General features: G+C 44.3%; 1 protein-coding gene across 4 annotated transcripts in view; it reads right to left on the bottom strand.

The window, feature by feature from the left end:
* Positions 1 to 10,415: 10,415 nt before the first annotated feature.
* Positions 10,416 to 25,976, bottom strand: part of LOC143765048 (ethanolamine-phosphate cytidylyltransferase-like) — a 33,156-nt gene continuing 17,595 nt past the window's right edge. The window contains exons 1-13 of one of the 4 annotated variants that reach the window (XM_077251313.1): positions 24,435 to 24,591; positions 22,413 to 22,501; positions 20,957 to 21,118; positions 19,529 to 19,595; positions 19,371 to 19,461; positions 19,234 to 19,278; positions 17,944 to 18,082; positions 15,409 to 15,491; positions 15,256 to 15,333; positions 15,092 to 15,157; positions 11,978 to 12,043; positions 11,594 to 11,682; positions 10,416 to 11,190 (exon numbers count right to left, since the gene is read on the bottom strand). In XM_077251313.1, the coding sequence (XP_077107428.1) occupies positions 11,088 to 11,190; positions 11,594 to 11,682; positions 11,978 to 12,043; positions 15,092 to 15,157; positions 15,256 to 15,333; positions 15,409 to 15,491; positions 17,944 to 18,082; positions 19,234 to 19,278; positions 19,371 to 19,461; positions 19,529 to 19,595; positions 20,957 to 21,118; positions 22,413 to 22,501; positions 24,435 to 24,514 (1,158 nt within the window). In that variant the 5' untranslated portion in view covers positions 24,515 to 24,591 and the 3' untranslated portion in view covers positions 10,416 to 11,087. Of the gene's footprint in view, positions 11,191 to 11,593; positions 11,683 to 11,977; positions 12,044 to 15,091; positions 15,158 to 15,255; positions 15,334 to 15,408; positions 15,492 to 17,943; positions 18,083 to 19,233; positions 19,279 to 19,370; positions 19,462 to 19,528; positions 19,596 to 20,956; positions 21,119 to 22,412; positions 22,502 to 23,464; positions 23,577 to 23,981; positions 24,309 to 24,434; positions 24,592 to 25,976 lie in introns of those variants that run through there. The other 3 variants (XM_077251314.1, XM_077251315.1, XM_077251312.1) reach the window with 3 other exon arrangements.

Genomic DNA, 25,976 nt, shown 5'->3' with positions numbered 1-25,976 from the left:
AAATCAGGACAGTCCCGCGGGATCCGGGACGGTTGGGAGGTATGGATAAGAAGATTAATGCCAGTAAAAATAGGCCCTGTGACTTTAAGAGTCCCTCCTTCGTAAATGAAACAAGATGGGTCTGCTTATGTGTCACACACCACATGGCCAGCTAGGGGTGTTAAATGTTACAATGACATTTCCCAGTGAATGCATTTGTTTTGGTTGAAAGCAATGTTAAATTTGAAAAACGCTTCAAAAACGCAGCGTCTGAACTAAGCCTATGTGGGAGAGGAAATTTTCGGTCTGGAGTGTAATATTTGGCCTTACAGGCAAGTCATTAACCTGCAAAGGATGTACCTTGACATACTTCCAAGCAAAACCTGTTTTGGTTTCGTTTTCATGTGTTTTTTTGTGGCACCAGGAAAAATGGCATGAATCTCAGAAAAAAATGATTAAAGCTGTGAACTAGGAGTCAGGAATGCTTCCAGGGGCGATTCCCATAAACTCCCTATGTCATTTGAGCAGTGTTTCCATCATTTTCAGACGTTTTTAGATCTTAAAAGGACCCCCGGGGGGGAACCTTTTTTGATACTTTTGTGTTGGTCATATGATTACCCAAATACTGTTAATATCATGATGCAAACTATGAATAGGGGAACATGCACTGGAATAATTACGTGTATGTGTGACACTGTATATTTGATAAGTAACATACGAATATTAGGGTTACATTGATTTAATGCTGGTATACCATATAATTGCCTGCATAAGATTCCTTTTATATGTTTATTTGTAATTTGACCTAAGCTTGAATACTTGCTCCTTATACACTGAATGCATGCACTGGGGTCTTTATGGCACACCATTTACTTAAGTGCCCATGCCAAGGGGGTAATAATCGGGGGTAGATTTCCTACAGATGAGTCTGATTAGACAGTTGGCTCTATAACCCTACCCCTCTTTCCCTCCCTCTGGAAATACTAAGGAGTGAGTTGGGGCTCTTCGTCTTTTTGGTACGTTTCATACCAGCATTGTATGTTTGTGTCCATTGTCTTTGAACTTTAAGTGGTTGCACTATTTATATTTTTTCAAATTGCTTTAGACTTATTTGATAAAAAGTTATTTTTTAACCCCTTAACGACCAGGGGTGTTTTTGGTTTTGCATTTTCATTTTTTGATCCCCTTCTTCCCAGAGCCATAACTTTTTTACGACACCATTGGTTTTACCATGTCGTGCAACACAAAACGGGAAAAAAATTCCAAGTGCGGTGAAATTGCAATAAAAGTGCAATCCCACACTTGTCTTTTGTTTGTCTTTTTTGCTAGGTTCACCACATGCTAAAACTGACCTGCCATTACGATTCTCCAGGTCATTACGAGTTCATTGACCCCAAACATGTCTAGGTTCTTTTTTATCTAAGTGGTGAAAAAAAATTCCAAAGTTTGTAAAAATAAAAAAAAAGTTGCCATTTTCCGATACCCGTAGCATCTTCATTTTTCGGGATCTGGGGTTGGGTGAGGGCTTATTTTTTGCGCGCCGATCTAACATTTTTATTGGTACCATTTTAGTGTAGATATGATCTTTTGATCGCCCGTTATTGCAATGTTGCAGTGACCAAAAACCGAAATTCTGGAGTTTCGATTTTTTTTCTCGCTGCGCCATTTACCGATTGGATTCTTTTTTTTATGATAGATCGTGCGATTCTGAACGCGGCGATAGCAAATATGTGTATATTAGATTTTTTTGAGAACCACAGGGGTCTCCTGCTGACCCCGGGTTGTCATGGCAACCCTTCGGCGACTCGCGGTCATGTGACATGGGCGCTGATGGGAGGTGGTAATTATGCGATTCCTGTGCGTGCATGTTAAATGCCGCTGTCAGTGTTTGACAGCGCCTTTTAACATGTTAACAGCCACGGGTGAATCTTGATTCCACCCGCGGCTGTTCTGGGCACATGTCAGCTGAAGTTGGACTCCATGAAAATGGTAGTATGAGAGCCTGACGTTCACAAGTGGATGTTGTGCTTACAGCCCAACACCGTGCAGGGAGACTGGCATTTGCCACAGAACACCAGATTGGCAGATTCGACATTGGCGCAATGTGCTCTTCATGGATGAGAGCAGGTTCACACTGAGCCCATGTGACAGACATGACAGAGTCTGGAGACGCCGTAGAGAACGTTCTGTTGCCTGCAACATCCTTCAGCATGACCGCTTTGGCAGTGGGTCAGTAATGGTGTAGGGAAGCATTTATTTGGAGGGTCACACAGCCCTCCATGTGCTCACCAGAGGTACCAGGATGAGATCCTCAAACCCATTGTCAAACCATTGTATACAGGCACACTGAGCCCTGGGTTCCTTCTGATACATGACAATGCTAGTCCTCGTGTGGCTCAAGTTTGTCAGCAGTTCCTGCATGATGAAGGCATTGATGCTATGGACTGGCCTGCCCGTTCCCTAGTCCGGAGTCCAATCGAACAAATCTGGGACATCATGTCTCTTTCCAACCACCAACACCACATTGCACCACAGACTCTCCATTTGACTGATGCTTTAATCCAGGTCTGGTAGGAGATCCCTCAGGGGAACATCCGCCGTCTCATCAGGACCATGCCCAGGCATTGTAGGGAGGTCATACAGGCATGTGGAGGCCACACACACTACTGAGCATCATTTCCTTGTCTTGAGGCATTTCAACTGAAGTTGAACCAGCCTGTAATTTAATTTTCCACTTTGATTTTGAGCATCACTCCAAATCCAGATCGCCATGGGATATTTTGATTTACATTGATCATTTTTATGTTTTATTGTTCTCAACACATTCCACTATGTAATAAAGATTTGCAACTGAAATATTTCATACAGTGATATCTAGGATATACACAGTCAGAAAGCATATTTTTTATATAGTCACACCTCAAAGTTGCGAAGAGGGAGGCTAAAGTAGCCAGGGACACTCTCAACGACATAATACCAAAAAAGAAGAAAAAGAGCACAAAACGTCCCAAAGATAAAAGTTATACAGATTTTATTCAAAAAAACACATGTATCACAAAAACAACATACAGCCCCCCGAAGAAGCCCACACGGAACACACGTTGGGGCTGCCGCATATGATCCCCAGATGGCAAGAAATATGGGTAAGGACAGTCATTGACTTGTAGTGCATACTCATATTCCCTTAAAGGGGTATATACCCAGTTTATGTTGCGGGCTTTACGTGACCTGTTGTTGATTAATTGTAGTACTTGATGTATGTTTTATTGCTCTATATGAGCTGAATGAGATTTAAAGATTTTTAAGGAATAATAAGTGATTTTCACTTCTGTTTCCACTTAGTGCTATATTTTCATCTGATTGCGATTTTTAAGGGAACAACCCCATGAGTCGCACTTGCACTTTTCTATTTAGATAGTTGTCATATTCTGCCCCACCCTCCACTAGTATTTGGAATCCTTATGCTCTTACACCTGTTATACATTAAATTGATTTGTCTATTATTGTATTACTATGTATGTTGTTTTTATGATGCATGTGGTTTTTTTAATAAAATCCGAATAACTTATCTTTGGGACGTGTTGTGCTCTTTTTCTTCTTTTTTTGGTATTTACAGTGATATCTAGGATGCGGTATTTTAGTGTTCCCTTTATTTTTTTGAGCAGTGTAAATGGATGTGAAATTTTAATGGATGTGAGATTTTAATTAGTGCTTCTTCTCCTCAGCTGCCCACTTTCCTGTCCTATCACCTGTGTTAATGAGCATGGCAGAGAAGGTCTCAGGATCACCAACGTTTCTTCTACCTCAAGCTCATTATAAACAGGGGTGGGACTGCTGACCAGTAATTGCAGCTATTTTAAATGTTGATTAATGCAAAACCTTCAGACACCAAAGATTAGAACTAGAGGGAAGTAACTTTCTGCACAAGAAGTGTCAGCTGCAAATACCAATACAAACAGTATCAGCTCAGTAAGGGTAAAAGATTGGGAAGTCATCAGACTGGAAGTAAGTGTGGAAAACAAGTATTTAAAAAAAAAAAAAAAGTAAAATTTTTTTGTAGATGCCACGGCCGAGACTAGATCTCAGCACTAGTGATGAGTGAATGTGCTCAGACAACGTGTTATCCTAGCATGCTCGGGTGCTATCTCAATGACTTTGACGTGCTCAAATAATATGTTCAATCCCTGCGGCTGTTTGACAGCCACCACACATGGCTGTTTGTTAGGCCTGTTTCACACGTCAGTGGCTCCGGTACGTGTGGTGACAGTTTTCTCACGTACCGGAGACACCGACTCACGTAGACACATTAAAATCAATGTGTCTCTCCACATGTCAGCGTGTTTTCATGGACCGTGTGTCCGTTTGAAAAACACGGAGACATGTCAGTGTTCGTGGGAGCGCACATATCACACGGACCCATTAAAGTCAATGGGTCCGTGTAAAACACGTACCGCACACGGATGCTGTCCGAGTGCTGTGCAGCAGACAGCGCTACAGTAAGCGCTGTCCCCTGCATCTGGTGCTGAAGCCGCCATTCATTTCTTCTTCCCAGCAGCGTTCGCTGGAGAGTAGGAATGAAAAATCATTGTTTTTTTTAATTTTTTTTGTGGTTAACATAAAGATCCTTGTCACCACCCCCTCTCCCTCCCCCTGTGCGCCCGCCCGCTGGAAATAAAATACTCACCCAGCTCCCTCGATGCTTCCTCTCAACGCCGCAGCTTGTCCTGTATGAGCGGTCACGTGGTGCCGCTCATTACAGTGATGAATATGCGGCTCCACCTCCCATAGGGGTGAGACTTCGCCTCAATAGCTTGGATCAGAGTAAAGAATGGCAGCTAGGGTATGGAGACCCACGGGAGGGTCAGATGCTACTGTAACATCTCAACACAGATCTTTTTTCCTGTGTCAATAATGAATGCTAGATCTGTAATAAGGGAGCAGAATGTGACTCAAAAAGTGTGATAATCGCAGATCCTAATTAATCAACGCTTTTGTGCCAAAAAAAACCCAACGTAAAACACTTTGAAAAGTGGCAACATTTTTGTGTGACACGAGGTAGTGAAAACTTTTTGCAACTTTTGGCGTTTCACCCAGCTCTGCCAAAATAAGCGGCGCTGGAGAAGTACGACCACAGCTCGTCTAATTCATAACCTTACGTTAAAAATATTCACATGCAAAATATCGTTGCAAATGCACTGGAGGGTATATCCGTGCACTTGCAGCCTATCACTTCTCACCCCGGCCTCCACTTCTTGATTGACAGTGGAGAGCAGAGGTGATGTTATGCAGCAGAGCCTATGTCTCTTCTGTCAACCAAGCAGCGGAGCCAGATGGAAGAAGTGGAGAAGAGTCAAGGACTGCAAGCGCGCCGATAAGCACACCTGTGCACTTGAACAGTTCATTTGCATATGAATATCAGAGGCAAGGGGGCACCAGATAGCGGCAAAACAGGTATCCCTGGAAATGTTTTTCACTGCCCTATATTCTGCAGTATCTCGGTTTCCTCAGTTTTATGTCAATTGTGAACACTAGAATAACCAACAAACGGAAGTATACTAGTGTAGGGTTACTCAAATGAGGATATAAATGCAAACTCAGCGGGCGAGCAGGGGTAAAGAATAAATTATTTATTTTATGACACTCAGGCTATGTTCACAAGTTACATTTTTGCTGCGTTTATTATTCAAATTTTAGCTGTTTTGTACAGTACCAGCAAAAGCTGTGACATGTCAGAAATCTCATGCACTCACATTGTTTTGTTTTTTTTAATATCCTGACTGATTTCGAAAACTGCAGCGTTTTTGCAAAGTGCAGCATGTCACTTCGTTCAGTGTTTTGGCAGCGTTTTTTTCACCCATAGAAAGTTAATGGATGAGTGCAAAAATACAGTAAAAACAGCTATCAGGATTTGCTGCGTTTTTGGTGCAAAAACCTTAAGGAAGTTGCATCATGATTTTGAGGGTAATTAAACTTTATCAGCATGTACAAGAGACAAAAAAACATCAAAAAAAAAAAAAACACAGCAAAACCTGCTTTTTGTAAGCAGTTTTTTTTAAAGCCAAAAGAATAGGTTTTTCCTGCGGAAAAAAACGCAGCAAAAACATGTGTGAACATAGCCTTGAAGATCTAATAAGACACTCATTTGTGTTCTCATTTAAATATGGTTCAACAACAAAACAACTATTTCAATAATTGGTATATATTGTAAAGTTATTATTCATTGAGATTCTCTTCTCAAACTCGCAAGCCCCACTCCACAAACTTGCACAGCATTGCAGAAATCCCAAATACCTCGCCCTACACTGACCTTGTCTCTTACAGACATAAGTTCCTTACACAATGCAGATATTGCCGCTGCTTTATAACACAACAGTTGCAGCTCTTGAATCAGTCGCCCCCCCACACATATTAAGGGTATGTGCACACGTTGCGGATTTGCTGTGCATCCGCAGCGTTTTTTGAGGTGCAGAAACGCTGCAGATCCGCAATTGATTTACAGTACTATGTAAATCAATGAGAAAAAAAAAATGCTGTGCACACTTTGCGGAAAATCCGCTGGGGAAACGCAGCGGTTTAAAAGAAGTAGCATGTCACTTCTTTTTTGTGAATCTGCGTTTTTGTACCCACTCCATTATAGAAAACCGCAGGGGTAAAAACCGCAGCAAATCCGCAAGAAAACCGCAGCAAAAACGCATAAAAAACCGCGACAAATCCGCAGGTGCGTTTTCTGCCAGGAGAGGCAGAATCCGCACCAGAAATTCCTAAGCCTAATCCGCAACGTGTGCACATAACCTCAAGCTCACATAATCAACAGGCAACCCTGGCACACTAGCCTGACAGAGGAACTGAGGCAAGCTTCCAGGGTCGCTGAGCAAAGATGGAAAAGGCCCCATTCCAGTGAGCACTTAATCGCAAACAGTCCCTCACTACTTTGAAGTCCATGCTCACTGCAGAAAAACAAACATACTTATCATCTCTCATATCCTCCCTGTCTCACAACCCTAAACAGCTATTGAACACTTTCAATTATCTCCTCCATCCCCCAGCATTTCCTCCCTCTCCTCTCCGCTGAAGACTTTGCTTCATTCTTCAAGCAGAAGATAGACAACATCAGACAAAGCTTTTGCCTAAAATTCTCACAGCTCCTCTTCTTCCAAAACCAGCTTATCCGCCATTACGGAAGATCAACTTTACTCTCCAAATCACATCTCACCACCTGTGAACCTGACCCACCTCATCCCAAACCTCACCAGTCTTCATCCCAACTCTAACCTATCTCTTCAACCTGTCAATAACAACTGATGTCCTCCCCTCATGCTTCGAACTTGCCTCTCACACACCCATCCTTTGTGTCGTTATCGTCCCACATCAATTCTCCCTTATGCCTCAAAACTAATGGAACATGTTCATTTTGAACAGTCCTCCCCACCTCTCCTCCTGCTCCCTCTTTGACTGCTTACAATCTGGCTTCTGACAACACCATTCCACTGAAACTGCTTTGACTAAAGTCACCAATGACCTACTAACTGCCAAAGCCAAGTGACACTACTCTGTCCTCCTCCTCCTGAACCTGTCACCTGACTTCGACACAGTGGACCATTCCCTCTTACTACAGATTCTCTCATCTCTTGGCATCACAGACTTGGCCCTATCCTGTATCTCTTAATACCCAACAGACCGGACATTCAGCGTCTCCCACTCACATACCACCTCCTCATCTCGCCCCATATCTGTTGGTGTCCCCCAAGGTTCAGTTCTAGGACGACTGCTCTGCTCCATCTACTCCTTCAGCCTAAGACAGCTCAGAGTCCCATGTCTTTCAGTATCACTTTGACGCTGATTACACACAGATATACCTCTCAGGACCAGATAGCACCTCCCTGCTAACAAGAATCCCACAATTTCTGTCCGCTATTACATGTCTATTATCTGCTAGATTTCTAAAACTTAACATGGATAAAACAGAATTCATCATATTTCCACCATCTCACTCAACCCCCAAACAAAGTCCATCAAAGTCAATGGCTGCCCACTCTCCCCAGTCCTGCAAGCTCGCTGCCTCAAGGTAATCCTTGACTCTGATCTTTCCTTCAAATAACACATCCAAGCCATTTTCATGTTCTGATGACAGCAACTCAAAAATATCTCCTGGATCCGCACATTCCTCAACCAAGATTCTGCAAAAACACAAGTGCATGCCATAACCATCTCTCGCCTCGACTATTACAACCTTCTGCTTTGTCGCCTCCCCTATAACACTCTTGCACCCCTCCAATCTATCATAAACTCTGCTGCCCGACTGACCCACCTGTCCACCCCGCTATTCCTCAGCCTGTCAATCCTTTCACTGGCTTCCCATTGCTCAGACTCCAGTTTAAAACCCAACCTTATCATACAAAGCCATAAAAAACCTGTCTCCTCCATACATTTGTGACCTCGTCTCCTTGTACTTCCCTGCACGCAACCTCCATTCCTCACAAGATCTCCTTCCCTACTACCTTCTTATCTCCTCTTCTCACAATTGCATACAAGACTTTTCCAGTGAATTATTTTTATTATTATTTATTTATATAGCACTATTAATTCCATGGTGGTGTACATGAGAATGAGTTACATGAAAATACAAATATCACTTACAGTAAACAAACTAAACAAACCAAGGACAGAGGCACGGTCGGGCAGTCAGGACAGAGGCACGGTCGGGCAGTCAGGACAGAGGCACGGTCGGGCAGTCAGGACAGAGGCATGGTCGGGTAGTCAGGCTGGCAGGACAGAGGCATGGTCGGGCTGTCAGGCTGGCTGGAAAGCGGCACGGTCGGGCAGCCAGGCTGGCTGGAAAGCGGCACAGTCGGGCAGTCAGGCTGGCTGAACAGCGGCACGGTTTTGAAGACAGAAGATTAGAAGAACCCTTAAAATCCAATCAGTTTGGTCTTCTTCATCTGAAGGGAGGTGGCGATCTGTCAGATCCTACAGACAATAGATCTGGCAAGACCCTCATCGATATCATGGCACTACCATCCAATGAAAACATTCACAAAGTTTAATAAGTAAAATCGTTTAATTTAAAACACTCAGACAAATCTCTAAACAAACACTGTCACAACTGGAAGTGCAAGTGTAGACAAGACTTTGGGGGGGGAGAGGCTATTTAGTGTTTAAGGCGTAAAGGCAAATCATGTTATAAGAGGAAGCTGTTGTATATGGGGTGGGGGAGAGCGTGTATACAGATTCATGATAGAGAACCACATATGGAGCTGTGATCAGTCTTCAGCCTGCTCTTCTATAAATCTTGCCAATAACATATAATTAGCAAGAATACTGGGGTGCTCTGGAGGTCCGTGGCAATGGATGAAAAGCTGCAGGTTACTGTGCTCGGATCCTGAACTACTGTAACTTAAGGCTCTCCAGCTATTTTATAACTACAAGCCCCAGCATGCCATGATGATCGACAGCTTTCATAGCCTCCTGGAAGCAGTAAATCTGAAATGGCTAGACCGACATAGGTTGCTAAACCCTGTGCTAGGAAAGGAATCTGAAGGACACAGACAGAAGTGGTAGGGCCTCAGAGTAACAAGAGATGTTACGGTACAATAGGAAGATTTAAGAACTATTTAAAAGAAATGTTTTCAGTGAGAATATTAAAAGGGTAGCTGAACATGGAGATGGTGTTCCTTCATTTGAACCATATGTACAAAAGGGAAAGAGTCCCTATAGATTATGTATGGTATGTACACCCAATGGAATCCTGTAAAGCCGCGGTTCTCTGTAAAGCTGCCAATAGACATTAGATGAAGAAGTGCTGTCTAGAGATTAGCATGATAAGTGCTCGTTACTCAAGTTTGCCGAGAGTGCTTATGTATGTACTGAGTATCGCGGGTGCTCGAGCGACATGTGGCCGCGGGTGCTCGAGCGACATGTGGCCGCGGGTGCTCGAGCGACATGTGGCCGCGGGTGCTCGAGCGACATGTGGCCGCGGGTGCTCGAGCGACATGTGGCCGCGGGTGCTCGAGCGACATGTGGCCGCGGGTGCTCAAACATTTTCATGGCTTCAGACAGCCACAAAACATGCAGGGATTACTTGTGTTTGTCAGGCAATACCGGCATGTTTTGTGGCTGTCTAACAGGAGCGAAAATGCAGATACGGGGACTCAAACATCTCAGCGCATACTCGAGCACCCTAGGAAAACTCAAGTAACGAACACTTGCGCTCATCACTAGTGCTGCCATGTGTGACTGTTGCAGAAGGTCATATTATGCCATCAACATCCAAGGAGGAAGAAAAGCGACAAATACCACTCCTGTTATATGCGGACATTGTGTGGCTGAGCCCTGGTAAAGATATCAAATTGGGGTCTGGTAGGTGTCAGCAACGTCTCAGAGCAAATGTCGTTTGTTATGGATAAGAATGACCTAATGTATATATGGATAAGAATGACCTAATGTATATGGTCAGTTTTAGGGACACCAGAGACAATGGTGATGCCGTCCCTCTCCCTAATACAGGAATCATGGGGACGGCGATATACAAAGATTCAATAAAATTTGACTCAACCTAACAGCATAAACTAAAACCATTTTGGGGAAACAATAGTCAACCGTTAAAAAGCACTTTTTTTTTTTGCATATTTTGACTTTTCAGGGGACTTGTCACACTGAATTAGCAATGCATATAGAAGCAGAGTGGTGCCCTTAAAGATGAAATTGTTATCTATTCTCCCTTTTGGCGACCGTCCTAGTGTCATGCCAGTGGCATTGCTCGCTTATCATAAGATAAGACACTGGTGCTTTTAGTTAAAAGAAGGCTGGTCCCTGCCACGGCAGCTTTAGATAACGGAAACTTTCTGATGGCTGAATAAATTACCTAGAGAAATTGGGTTTTAAGACATCAATGTGATTAGAAGTGGCAGCGCCAGGCCCAATATATTCTGTTCAGGGGGAACATGACAGATCCTAATAGCCTATTCTACTGTCCTTATGGATTGCACGCCATCTACTGGACATACAGTGTATAATGCACATGACGGGACCCCTGGTATATGGTGGATGAGAGCACTTTGTATCACTGAACTGGGACAGAGAATAGTATTAGGAGTACGGGGAGAGGAGTCTCAGTTCTCTTGTCCTTCTACGATTCGCTCTCGTCTCTGCTGTGCTTCCATGACTGCCAGCTCCTTTGCTTCCTTTTTCTGATTTCGAGCTTCATACTCCAACCTATAGGGCGGTTTATACAGGAGTTTATTACAAGCATATATAAGAATGTCATTATTGATGAAGGTACCGCTGTACAAGACTTATATCCAAGCCCAGCACTGGAAATGTTACACATTGTGCCCAATTTGGCTTCAGAACTTTGGATGAGATCTGCCCATCAGGGGACTGCACAATATGGCTACTACCAGTCTCCAATTTAGCCGACCTGGGCTACACGCAAGGTACGGCAACATGGAGACAGTGTAATAGTGTGTAGTCCCCACCCTGTGACTGTGTCACATCAACCTCCCATCATTGACTATAGTAGTTGCTCATGGCTGTAATATGGCCGCCCTGGTCTCATCAGTGCCCCGCTGATGGGCAGGCTCATGGTGTCAGGCTGGTATAGAGGTTTAATACTGACCTGTTTTTTATAATTCTCTGCACAATATCATCTGTCGTGAGGTTGTTCCCGCTGTCTACAGTCCGGAATATACCTCTGCGTTTTGGCTCCTGTAATACAGAGAAATGACAGGAGTAGTAAAGCAATTGGCGTCTCAGAAGTGACAGCAATTAAGAATGCTACAAACAAACAAACAAGAAGAAGAAGAAGTGCCCCAGGGAAGCAAACAATAAAGTGATGCTTTATAAACTGATAAAAGAATAAAAAGAATCATGAAATCTAAATTGCTCCAAAAGCCTCTGGGCGACAATTGTAGGAAGAGCGAAGAGAGGGGGCACCAGAGGAGAAAAGAATGAGGGGCTACTGAGCAAAAGAAATACGCAGAACGTCAGCAGGGATACTCACCGCATAGGGGTCCGATCCATCCTTATCTGGCAGAACTTCTGTCTTGCCATGACACACCAGGTCAACCTGAGATGAGAAATACATTAATACATGATACAGCCTGGTGTTCAGAGACCACTACATTCACTCTTTACACCAGATCTGTTCCTGGTAACATGGATCCATCATTTCTTGGTCATCTCAATGCCATGTGTTCTGGAGATGAGCGGATCGGATCCACTATCCGCCATGTTGGATTCATTGGTGGGAATATCTGAAGGAGGCAACGTGGAGGCCAATGCTACAGAGCACTCAGTGGGACACTGTATGGTGCAGTCTTACACCATTAGGATACAGTTAAAATTTGCCATACAATAAAAGAGGATCCAACAGAAAAAACTCTGTTACTTTGTATGAAATCGGAAGCTTTGGGTGATACACAAATGCTGTATGGGGGATGTATTATAGCTCCGTACAACTAAAAAGGTGTAAAAAGTCAATGTAGTGTCGTGTCCATGAGGACTTCAGCTGGACAAAAACATGAGTACTGTTAACAATCAGGAAAGTTTGTGATTAATAATCTAAGGAACTAAAAGTGACTGATGGGGACTGAAGATCTGCTCCGCGGGATGAAACACTCACCATTCAAGCTTAAGGCTATGTGCACACGTTGCGGATTAGGCTTAGGAATTTCTGGTGCGGATTCTGTCTCTCCTGGCAGAAAACGCACCTGCGGATTTGTCACGGTTTTTGGGCGGTTCCGAAGCGTTTTTTGTGCGGTTTTCTTGCGGATTTGCTGCGGTTTTTACCCCTGCGGTTTTCTATAATGGAGTGGGTACAAAAACGCTGCAGATTCACAAAAAATAATTGACATGCTATTTCTTTAAAACCGCAGCGTTTCCGCAGCAGATTTTCCGCAAAGTGTGCACAGCATTTTTTTTTTTTCATTGATTTACATTGTACTGTAAATCAATTGCGGATCTGCAGCATTTCTGCACCTCAAAAAACGCTGCGGATCCGCAGCAAATCCGCAATGTGTGCACATACCCTAAAATGACCAATGTTGTCCAGTGAATACAAGTTATCCCCTACCTGCAGGAAAGGTGAGGCTATGTGCACATGTCCAGTAATCATCCATTAGAACGGATCCAGCAGCAATCAGTTGGTCAAAACATCGTGCAAACACAATATCTTAATCCATTTTTTTTAAAAAACTGTTCTTTGCTGGATCCGTTTTTTTAACAATGAAGTCTATGGAAAATGGATCCGTTAATCAAAGAAAAATAGATGGCTAATTAACAGATCCATTTTCTATAGACTTCAAAGTTTAAAAAAAATAAAAATGGATCCAGCAGAAATCAGTTTTCTAAAAAAAAGGACTAAAAAGTTCTGTCTGCACAAAGTTTTTGCCAAGGGATTGCAGCTGGATCCGTTCTATTGGATGATTACTGGACGTGTGAACAGAGCCGAAGGCACTTTTATCCCTGCTAGATTAAAGCGGCAGTGTACATGCCTGACCTCTGCTCCATCCATTCTCCATGGATCTGCTGCGCCGAGTTCATTTTTTTCCGGCAGTTTCACAGAGAATGAATGGAGAGGGGGTTGAGCATCCGACCTGCTGCTCCATTTTGTCATGGGGAAAAAAGTTCCCCGTCGAGGGTAAATAAGTTTCCCGGTCTGCTGATCAGTACGGGTCCCAGCAGATGGACTCCCATCAATCTGACAGTTTTCACCTATCATGCGGTTGGATGCTAAAAGGGTTGTCTGTAATAAAAAAAAAAAGAAAAAAAAGGAAGAGAACCATTTTAAGGCCATGTGCACACGCTGCGGATTCCATTGCGGAATTTTCCGCAGCGGCTTTGATAAATCTGCAGTGCAAAACCGCTGCGTTTTTTCCTAAGGATTTATCGCGGTTTCTATTGCGGTTTCCGCTGCGGGTTTTCACCTGCAGTTTTCTATTGGAACAGGTGTAAACCGCAGCGGAATCCGCACAAAAAATTGACATGCTGCGGAATGTAAACAGCTGCGCTTCTGCACGTTTTTTTCCGCAGCATGTGCACTGCGGATTTCGTTTCCCATAGGTTTACATTGTACTGTAAACGCATGGGAAACCGCTGCGGACCCACAGCTGCAGAAACGCTGCGATTCCGCAGCAAAATCCGCAGCGTGTGCACATAGCCTTAAGCTTTGATGGTAAGGGTTTGATACAAAGGAGCGGATCGTCAATCTTTCTGATCGTCAATCAAATTTAACCGATTTCACTTTCATAGATTTAAATAAGCAAACTCTACGATCCACCAAGATAACTACACAAGCCAATGCAATTATGCCACCAATGTTTTTGATGGGATTCCCAACAATGCTCCTGACTGGGAACTGTTTTGGCAAATTGAACACCGTCCTTACGCAAGGTAATGGGGCTGTGTTCTAATTTCTTGACCGTAATGAGATTTGCACAATGTAAAAATAACGCTGATAGGAGAAGTCTTCTCTGCAATCATTGCTGAGAACACGATAGGTTTGACCCCCAACTGATGAGACATTGATGGTCCAACCACTTGCTGTTTATTATGTAGGTTCCACTTTGTGCTGCCAAAACAACTCAGATCCAGCAAGATCTCTGAAGGAAGCTTGTTGTGGTATCTGATGCCAAAACAGCAGCAGATCCTTAAAAGTGAAGCCATCGCATTATACGTGCAAAGCAGAAGCTGAGCAGAACGATATAGAGGTTTGTATGGATAGGAGTCCAGTGGGCGGCCCTACTAGTGATTGACAACTATCTCTCCTTCATTGATCAGACTTGTTTTTTCCAGGACATCTCAGTTCTCAATAAGAAAGAGTTCAGGGAAATATGGAGGCCAAATCAACACCTTCAACTCTTTATGTAAACCATTTCTGAACAATTTTTGCAGTGTTGCAAGAGGCCACTGCCATAACTGCCATAAGGGAATAACATTCACCCATTTTTTGTTTTACCATAATCTTAGAAGAATGTTAGGGCTGATCAATTATACAACTTTTTTCTTCCATACTCTGATTAGTACTGAAAAATGTGAGTGTAGGGTAGGTGGGTATACTATGCCATATGTAGGTGGCCAGAATACACCTTTACACTTCTGGCTGATCATAACTTACCTTGAAATGATCCAAAAGATCCGAGGTGACTGAATATGGTGCACCAATAACAACTTCTGAAACATACTGCAAGGGAAGGCATAAGGATTTGCTTAGTGTCCCAGAAGCTGCCCACTTTAAGAAATTCGCCAGTTTTTTTTAACAAGATCTAGGGTTATTCTCACCCTGCAGGCCAAAACGCTGAGAGTCCTCTCATGGATGTTCATAATGGGGTAGTTCTTTCTCTTGTAGTGATTGACTTCCTAAAAGAACAGACAGTGAGCAGAAAGCACAGAAACCCGACTAGTATCAGGAATATATTGTGTGATCCAAGTCACCTGGTCAAAATGCAATCCCACAATGACGTATGGCTTTGTGGCCAAACTGTGGACCTTCTCCAGGAAATCTATATGGCCAATGTCTGTGGGAAGCCATAAAGGATCCAAAACCATTAACAGCGTGGACACAGGGTAAAAGACAGATTAAGACACAGGATGAGATTTGCCACAACCCTGCCCTCAATTGCAAAAACTCACTTTAGCCCCACATACATGTACAGGTCCTTCTCAAAAAATTAGCATATAGTGTTAAATTTCATTATTTACCATAATGTAATGATTACAATTAAACTTTCATATATTATAGATTCATTATCCACCAACTGAAATTTGTCAGGTCTTTTATTGTTTTAATACTGATGATTTTGGCATACAACTCCTGATAACCCAAAAAACCTGTCTCAATAAATTAGCATATTTCACCCGACCAATCAAATAAAAGTGTTTTTTAATACCAAACAAAAAAAACCATCAAATAATAATGTTCAGTAATGCACTCAATACTTGGTCGGGAATCCTTTGGCAGAAATGACTGCTTCAATGCGGCGTGGCATGGAGGCAATCAGCCTGTGACACTGCTGAGATGTTATGGAGGCCCAGGATGCTTCAGTAGCGGCCTTAAGCTCATCCAGAGTGTTGGGTCTTGCGTCTCTCAACTTTCTCTTCACAATATCCCACAGATTCTCTATGGGGTTCAGGTCAGGAGAGTTGGCAGGCCAATTGAGCACAGTAATACCATGGTCAGTAAACCATTTACCAGTGGTTTTGGCACTGTGAGCAGGTGCCAGGTCGTGCTGAAAAATGAAATCTTCATCTCCATAAAGCATTTCAGCCGATGGAAGCATGAAGTGCTCCAAAATCTCCTGATAGCTAGCTGCATTGACCCTGCCCTTGATGAAACACAGTGGACCAACACCAGCAGCTGACATGGCACCCCACACCATCACTGACTGTGGGTACTTGACACTGGACTTCAGGCATTTTGGCATTTCCTTCTCCCCAGTCTTCCTCCAGACTCTGGCACCTTGATTTCCGAATGACATGCAAAATTTGCTTTCATCAGAAAAAAGTACTTGGGACCACTTAGCAACAGTCCAGTGCTGCTTCTCTGTAGCCCAGGTCAGGCGCTTCTGCCGCTGTTTATGGTTCAAAAGTGGCTTTACCTGGGGAATGCGGCACCTGTAGCCCATTTCCTGCACACGCCTGTGCACGGTGGCTCTGGATGTTTCCACACCAGACTCAGTCCACTGCTTCCTCAGGTTCCCCAAGGTCTGGAATCGGTCATTCTCCACAACCTTCCTCAGGGTCCGGTCACCTCTTCTCGTTGTACAGCGTTTTCTGCCACATTGTTTCCTTCCAACAGACTTACCATTGAGGTGCCTTGATACAGCACTCTGGGAACAGCCTATTTGTTGAGAAATTTCTTTCTGGGTCTTACCCTCTTGCTTGAGGGTGTCAATGATGGCCTTCTTGACATCTGTCAGGTCGCTAGTCTTACCCATGATGGGGGTTTTGAGTAATGAACCAGGCAGGGAGTTTTTAAAAGCCTCAGGTATCTTTTGCATGTGTTTAGAGTTAATTAGTTGATTCAGAAGATTAGGGTAATAGGTCATTTAGAGAACCTTTTCTTGATATGCTAATTTATTGAGACAGGTTTTTTGGGTTATCAGGAGTTGTAGGCCAAAATCATCAGTATTAAAACAATAAAAGACCTGACAAATTTCAGTTGGTGGATAATGAATCTATAATATATGAAAGTTTAATTGTAATCATTACATTATGGTAAATAATGAAATTTAACACTATATGCTAATTTTTTGAGAAGGACCTGTATTTAAGTTGAAAATTGTCACCAGAGGTGGACACCACCTTTAACCATTTCTGAACTGCCCATGGACGATAAATTTCCAGGTAGTCGTGTCCTTCTCTGTGGTGAAGTTCTAAAACGTCACTAAGCACAGCTGAACTCCCCATAGAAAAGGCAGAAATGGCTTCTTACCATCTCTGCCTTCCCAATCGCTGTAGACCTGATGCTAAACAGGCGCTGTTTATATAGTAATGGGTAGCGCCAACATCAGAACCTAGTGATCATGTGATTGCTGGGTATAGGGAGCGCCATTCAGCTCTGCTTTGCAACCACAAGGAAGAATTGTCCCTGTAACTGGACCCTATATATCATCCCCAGTTACAGGGGAAATCAGATAAAGTTGAAATGCCCCAAAGGTCTTTTATGACTTTATAGGATACACGGTGTACACAATAAATAAAAAAAACACACAAAAAGCAGGAATGTATTTATTTTTTTAAAAACGCTGACTCCAGGCCCAACTTATGTTACTTGCCCCACCTCTAAAAAAAAAAAAAAAAAAAAAAAAAGTGTCCAATATATAAAAATAATGGCTATGGAAAAGGTAACTGGTTAAAGAGGGAGAAATGGATTAACTGTCACATGTCTGAAAAAGTCAACGCCTATGTAACATGGTTGACGAAGAGCCAAAATATAAAGAATCCAGTTTGTGAGAAATGAAAGGATACGGAATAGATCAAAAGCTCCAGCGACATATATAATGCTGTCTCCTGGTTCGGGCTCCTTCCCCGAGGCGAACTGCATGATTTTTTGTGACGTTTGAAGGAACTGAGAAACTCCTGTCCATGGACTGTGACCCCTGGCATCCTGCATGACAATCACAGGTATAAAATAAAATAAAAAAAAAAAAAAAAAAAAAAAAGATTAAAATGGTTGCAGGTTTTCAGCATCAGAAAAGCAACACCACAGCAACCAATCACAGAGCAGCTGGCATTTTAAAACCATCCTCCGAGAGATGTAAGCAGCAATATGATTGGTTGCTATAGGCAATTAGGCTGGTACTGATAATCCAGCTGTTTACAGTGCTGGTAAGAAAAGTTCAAGAAAATGGAGATTGGGTATAACAGGTAGCGGCAGAACTAGGGACTATGAGGCAACTGCTTGTAAGGTTAGGGATTATCCGCATATAAATAAGTGTTAATATCACGTCCGGCTGCCTTATACAGGCGGCTATTGAGAGAAAAAGAAACGATATCCTCCCTGTGGCCGCTCACTTACTGTCACTGGGGTGATGCAGAGTGGTCACCGCTCACTATCCAAGCGTGGCTGTAATCTCTCCCTGGCACCCAGACTGACAGCGGGGAGTGACTGTGTAGTGAACAGCGGCTACAGGGAGAATGTAAGTTCATTTTCTCCCAGGTGAAACTACTGAAATATTAATCCTAACTATACCACAGAGATCCCAAGCTGTGGCTCAGGAGCTACCCATGGCTCGCCACTGTCTGCCGGCTTGGTGCATCAGCACCTGGTGTAGCAAGCAGTTGTGAAGAGAAAGACTTCAGAAGATGACTTTTTTTGATTATCCATGCAGAGAAGAGCAGATCTGTACTTCATATACTTGAGGGGGGTGATGACAGCTTCTAAAAGAGGAAACCGTCAGAGGACCTGATTCATTGAGACCATCAAGCCTGGTGTAGCTCGAGTGTGCTCCATGATGGTCTCCACACGCTACATTTTTTTGTACTCTTTCACCCAGTTGCTTTCCCTGGATTTCAAAGCATTATATGCTAAAATGTAATGGTGTGAATAAATATCACAACTCATCAAGAAAAAAAACAACAAAAAACAAAACAAAACACCCTCACGTGGCTATGTTATGTTGACATAAATATAAAAATGTTGGCTCTTGGAAAAAGGGTGGTGAAGAATTGAAGAATGAAAGTGCAAAAACGAACATTTGCCAAGGCTAAAGAAGATAGCTGAGTGATCAGTGCCTAGAACGACAGAGCATTACCCACCTTCCCAAAGTTGTCCTGGTGGCGCTTGTAATCTTGAGTGGCTTCCTGGAGGAGGAGAGGTACACCGCTTATAAAACTGAACATGGACCCGCAGTAGACAAGTCACCTCACATCCATTCTGCACGCTATAGCCTTACATTGCTCACTACACTGTGATGGGCCTTCGTCATGAGTAGCATACGGCCCACCAGGTCGGTCGTGGACACCCCCTGCGTGCGCTGGCATTCCCTGAAACGAGACCCCATGGTAATACATGCACCAGTCATTATTCCTTCCACCCTTCACCTCTACTGACCGGTATCTTCCAGCATTCTTCACCTCCTCGTACGTATCCTTTCCATCTACCGTCAGGGTGATGTCATCTGCAGAGGGGAAGGTTGTGCATTGTGGGTCAGACGTAAGAATCTCATCCTGTGGTGATCGGATACCGAGGGGGCTGGCAGTAAGCGGTGGAACTGAGAAAACATAATGGACCAAGAACCTCCTGCCACGCATTTACAGCAAGCAGCTCTGGGACTGAAATGGGTTGTCCACCTTTGGGGGCCTGTTTTTAGTGGGACGAATTGTAGTTGTGAACGACACCATTCATTTTATCATATGACGTAGTGGGGAAAAAGGAAATAAAATTGTAGTGGGATGAAATGGGGCAAAAAATAAATTGTAAATGCCGCCATTATATTGGGCTATTGTTTTTTTACAGTATTCAATGTGTTAAAAAATAACTGGATCATTATTCTCCAGGTCAGTATGATTACAGCAATACTCAAATTATAAGGGTCTTTTTCTATTATATATATATATATATATTTATTTGATACCATTTAGGGGTACAGCATTTTAATTTTGTATGCTTTTTCAAGCTTTCATCTAGGTTTCTATATAGGAAACATTTAACAAATGCTAAAAGGACAACCCTCTCTTCATTCCATATGGGAAATCTGTCAGCAGGTTTTTGCTATGTACTCTGAGAGCAGCATGGTGTAGGTACAGACAACTGCTTGTTGCAGGCTCAATGGAATCTAAATAAAATCAGTGTTTTATCAGCAAGAGATTATCATTAGAGGACTAGTTGTCTGGTGCCAGGTAGTCCTCCTGCTCTGAGTAACCCCACCCCCACCACTAATTTGCCACTTTCTGCCTATGCACGGTGTGCACAGAAAGCTGCCAATCAGTGGTGAGGGCGGGGTTATACAGAGATCAGCATTGAGAGAACTGATAGATCTAAAGCAGAAAAAAGTGATTTTATCAAAACTGCAGCAAGCAGCCCAGTAAGTGATACATTGCTGGAAACATTGTTCCTGTCCTTACGTCATGCTTTTCTCAGATTCCCTTTTCAGTCCTCCGGATAAAATAAAAACCAACATATACTTACCTCCTGGACCAGCCCTGTGATTGTCAGCGGTAATGTGGCATTGTTATGTCATGTGACAGCTGCAGCCAATCAGTACTGGTGGCTGATTAGCTGAAGTCTTTACTTTTCCTAGTGAAGGCTGCAGTCATGTGAAACCCTTTGCAGTAAGGGCGCCAGTCCTGAGGCTTCTTTAATTATACTATTTTTATGTCGTGGACCTAAGAAATTGGCAGTGTCTTATTATATTACTTATGATCTATCACCCCTTTGAAATTCCTCAATACAGCCGCATTGCAAAGACTGCATGCTCTGTCCGTGGACTAGGGGTACAGGATCAGTGCGATAATCTCGCCACTAGGAATATCCACTCACTTCCATGGACGCAGAAGTCACAGTTATACTTGTCCAGGGTTTCCAAGGTGGTCACATAGGGAGCTGCGGGTACAATCTCATCCACCCACTTAATGGCTCGCACCATCTTGTAGCGTTCCTCTTGTGTGAAGACTGGCGGACCCTTGTGGCGGGATATTTCCTCTAAATGGAAAAACAAAACAAGTTAGTCAGCCAAAGTGGGCACATTTTATTTAATTAAACCAAATTGCAAAAATGTCTTTTTAGTACAAAGTCCATGTATTTAGGTCTAAATGCTAAAAATATCCCCATAGCTGGACAACCCCAGGGCTCCATACTCTGCCGGAAGTCCCAGAGTAGAGACTATCCTTGCTGGATCACTGGCTAGTGGTGTCCGGTGCAAGCTACAAGACATTCCTACAGAGAATGGAAAATGTGCAAAAAAATAAATAAATTGGATTGCGGTAACATGTGTGCGCAATAGTGTACATGTTTATAAGAAAAAAAGTCAAAACACAGTTGAATAGGGTATTCATATGTACTAACGTTCCCAGACAAGTGACTAGGATATACCACAACATTATGATTAGTTGGGGACGGCCTTGGGACATCTCAGATAAGAAGGAACAGATTAAGCAGATTCCCTACAGAGCAGCGCTCCCTGTAACAAGCCAATGTGGCGGGGAACGTCCCAGCAAGAGGATGCTACCAAGGAGCAGCAGTACTCTACAAGGGTTCATTCTGAGGATCGGAGGGAATCCCGGCAGGCAGATGCCCACTCTCGGTAACTGCGTACCCTAGCAAAGTGAGACAACACATATCTATCCAACCCCACCGACCTCTGACCTACGAGAGACACCGAGGGTCATGAGGTTCATACACATTAGTTTTATGCTAACAATCACATGCTATGCTAATAAATGGCCTTGATGGGAAGGAAGGTAGGTAGGTTATGGGACACAAGGAATATATCACCGTGTAGGATCACAAGATTTTAAGGCATAAATTGATTTTTTTTTTTTACTTTATGTTTTCTCTTAAAAAGGATTTCCTGGCTTCATGTACATTTCTACAGTCACTCTATATGACTGAACATTGCCAAATCCTTACAGTGTGCAACATGCACACCGTCAGGATTCCACTCTGCTCACCAGCTTGAGTGTTGGCACATGACCGTTCACATGTGATTTGCATAATGGCGGCAAAGTGCTCACTAGGTTCTCTCAATATATCACGGGAAGAAGCTGGTAAGGTTGTGAGACAGAACGTGACGGCCAGCATGCAAATCATATATGGGAAGTCATGTGACAACCGCCCAAGCAGGCAATCTGAACAGAACCTTAATGATGTGCATGTTGCACACTGTCAGGAATTGGCAATGTGCAGTTGGGGGGGGACTGTGGAAATGTACACTTGGTGAAGCCTGGAAAATCCATGGAATCCCCCACAAATGAGAGGTGTGTCATCGCTTACTTACCATCTGTGTGCACTCCGGCAATCAGGTAATCCCCCATAGCCCGTGCCTGGCGCAGCTGGTTGGAATGTCCATAATGTACCATGTCATAGCTGGGCAACAAAACAGAGAATCTCATTCATTTACCTTCCAAAAAACTCCAGCTAATCTAGGAATAGAAGTAAAAAGCACTGGAAGCAGATTCAGAAGAGGAGAGCCACAGACTGAAAAGCACAAGTGCACAATAGTTTACTCATCTCCCCCTCCAAGACCACAAAGGAACCCACCCCCATAGAAATAAATAGGGTTAGAATGCAGCACACAGTAGGACCAGGCAGTGTTCAGCAGGACTCGCTGACGCCCCCAGTTGTATGGGCAGATGCCAACCTGCTCCACCACCCTCCAAACACTGAAGTCACTTTTCACAAATGTGCGGTATAAAATCATATTTATAGACCCCAACCTTCAGCCATAATTATAGGGCAGGGAGCTGTGCGCAGAGTACGCCCCATAGACACATTCTACCAATCTATGATTATCTGCACAGCTCTCTGCTCATATTTTGGCTCTATTATTACTAGATTTTTATAGCATATAAAGGTTCCGTGGGTCTTCTTGGACCTGTGACCCCTTCTATCGGGAGCAATGCAGGTACACCCGAAGCCCGGCCCAGGATGCACCAAGGCCAGAGAGAGAACCTGCTCACAGTGGATGATTTCTCTAATTGGCAGATCACATACCAATATATAGAGGGAGGCCGATCATTAGACGGTCAGCAGAGTACCAAGAAGAATACATAGGGTCACGCCTAGGGATTAAGACCGTCCATGGGGTCTTATTAATCACCCCTTAATGTCATCTGCCTGATCCTATACACCATGGCAGCAAACCCCTGGAAATGCTAGATTGCTTCAGATCATCATGTCCATTACTTTTATATTACAGCACCATTCTAAATGACACGTGCAATGTAACGCCCCCCCTGGGGAATGTTCTGCATTCCTGTACAGGTGGGGTGATCACGTCATACTACCCCCTGGCACTGATCAGGTGACAGCGCCCAGATCACTGCACACCAGCCCACTACGGAGAGGTTCTGTAACACGTGGTCAGGGTCAGGTTAGGTTACAGCAGGTCGGCCGTATCCAGAACACTAGGAAATCTGCTGCGGACAGGATGGCAAGGTCATAGAGCGAGAGCGGGCACCAAGACAAAACACTGCCCTGTCTCATCAGAAACGTCCATCACTGTGCAATAAAGGGCTCGGCAATATCCACTCCAAGACCTCTGCTTGTCTATGAAGCGGACAGGTTGCAGATGCCAACACAAAGAATGCAGATGGTCGAGGACCCACGAAGGAGAAGCTTCCAGAAAGTGTTCTAGATCTGGACACCCAGGCTGTGACAAGCCCCTGCTTATCTCTACAGATAGTGCAGGGAGAGGCACAAAGGTCAGTATGACAGGACAGGTACCGCACTGTCACCGGGATCACGAGATCACCGCTAATGAGCCGTCATCAGGTGCAATGTAACCCAACCAAGGGCAAAGTCCCGCACAGACCACTCCAGGGTGCCAGCAGCTATGGGGTCTCACCAGAAGCTACTGCTCATACAAAGCCCGTCGTCTAGGAGCTCCGCTTGCGGTCAGGGACGTGGATGCGTTGTTGAAGCCCCCCGCAGACCTCCTCAGGGTGGGTTCACACGGGGTGAGACAATGAATGAGATGTGCAGTGTGCCGCGCGCTGAGGGACACCGTGATGGAATGACGCTTCATTGCGGTATTTCGGGTACAGATCACACTTCTGACAGCAGAGGGTTCGCTACACTGTATCCGGTGTGGCCACAGGGCAGCCTATAACGGGGGATGGGGTGAGGCTGACCCGCTGTAGCCTGTGTACACACACCGGATGGCTGCCATTCCCTGACAACAAGCGGACACACTCATTAGGAGGTTGTCAGACACTGCTACAGGATCCTCCCAGCCCATGCCCAGCACCAGGGTGTACAATGGCAGACCGCCGGCACTGGGCGCACACTACCCGCTCACCAGCCATCGCACCACACCCGCCCGCTCCTCCGGGACACAGTCTGCTCCGGGGCGGGGTCGCCGTGTCCGTTCCGAATCATCCTGGGACTCACTGTCAAGCGACCGGAAACGCCCCACAAGCCGCAGCCACCTCCCCCGGAAGTGACGCCACAGAGGGACCGATCCCATAGCAACGACAAGCTTCGAGGCGGCGGCCATTTTTGTTCAGGGCAGCTTCCCATTGTGGCTGCACATTATAGACCACACACAAGAGATCATTCTGCTAAAAAGTTTTTTTTTATTATTTTTTATTAAAACACGGAAATTACAAAAAGAACAAATGTGCAAATATTTCCTGCATACAGCAGTCAGGGCATTAACACTTAGATTTCCTCCTTCCCTTGGTGCATCCTTTACCAAACCAGCCACCACTAAGCGCCTCTGATGGCGGCTGGTGTGACCGCGCGTCTGGCGTCTCCGCTGCCTTTATGAGTTTACGAGTATGGCTAGCCTCTTCTCCTGGGCGCAGGGGTACAGCCATGGAGAAGATTGGGTCCGTGGATCTAGAGGAGAGGGTGTAGTTAGTAACCCACCATAGGGATGGGCGACACACATCGGACAAGGACACCAGGTCGGAGCTGGGCCTAACACAACGTCCATCATGCTACACATTACACTGTGCCATCCCTCGGCTATCCCTCCTGGGAATGGATGAGTACATGGACGCCGGGGTGCTACCGTATCACAGCACCAAATGCTCCAGATGTGCTGCTTTTTGGGAAATTAAAGTATTTGCTAAAACCTACATAATAAGATCTGAAAGGGGTTGTCCCCTTTCAGAAAACCTTGGTCTATAAATTACGAGTGTATAAAAAAAAAAAAAAAAACGGACTGAGTATTATGAACATACAATGAATGCAGCACCAGCTCTCCGCCGCCGCTGCAGCCAATCAGCTTAGCTGACTGCAGGACTGTTAAAATGACATCAGCGCTGCAGACAAACAACTAAGACCAGAGCAGTGGGGGAGAGCCGGAGCTGCATAGTAGTGTATGTAATAGTCTGGAGTCACAACTTCTAGCCCAAGCGTTCCTGAATGGGGACAATCCCTATAAACGTCTAAGCCTAATGTCAGCAGTGTTTCTCATGGGACTCCGAACATTGCACGGTAAATCTGACCAGGTTTAGGTCAGGAAATAGGTGTAAGGGACCCCCGCCACACAGGTACCTGGGGTAAAGCTGGCTGGACCCATTTTAGAGGGACCATGTAGGGTATCCTAATTAATAGTGATAGGGCAAGGGGAGCAAGATCAGGCAGTGTACATTTATATGCTAACTCCTTGTGTTCCCCCTAGAGATAAGCCGGAATCTGAGGAATTTGTCCTGGCTAGCTCCCCTCTTCCTAACCAGAACACTTCATCAGACACACTGGAGAGCGACTGGCTGAAGGGGCTGTCCAGCACTTGGAAAACTCCTTATCAATTACAATATTCTCCCACATAAAATAAAAACGTCTTCTATTCAGCATCGGCTCTGGTTCACAAGTGACATTATATCACGTGACC

Source organism: Ranitomeya variabilis, chromosome 4 (genome assembly GCF_051348905.1).
Source record: "Ranitomeya variabilis isolate aRanVar5 chromosome 4, aRanVar5.hap1, whole genome shotgun sequence".
Taxonomy (NCBI): Eukaryota; Metazoa; Chordata; class Amphibia; order Anura; family Dendrobatidae; genus Ranitomeya; species Ranitomeya variabilis.
This window is presented reverse-complemented; position numbering and strand designations above follow the sequence as displayed.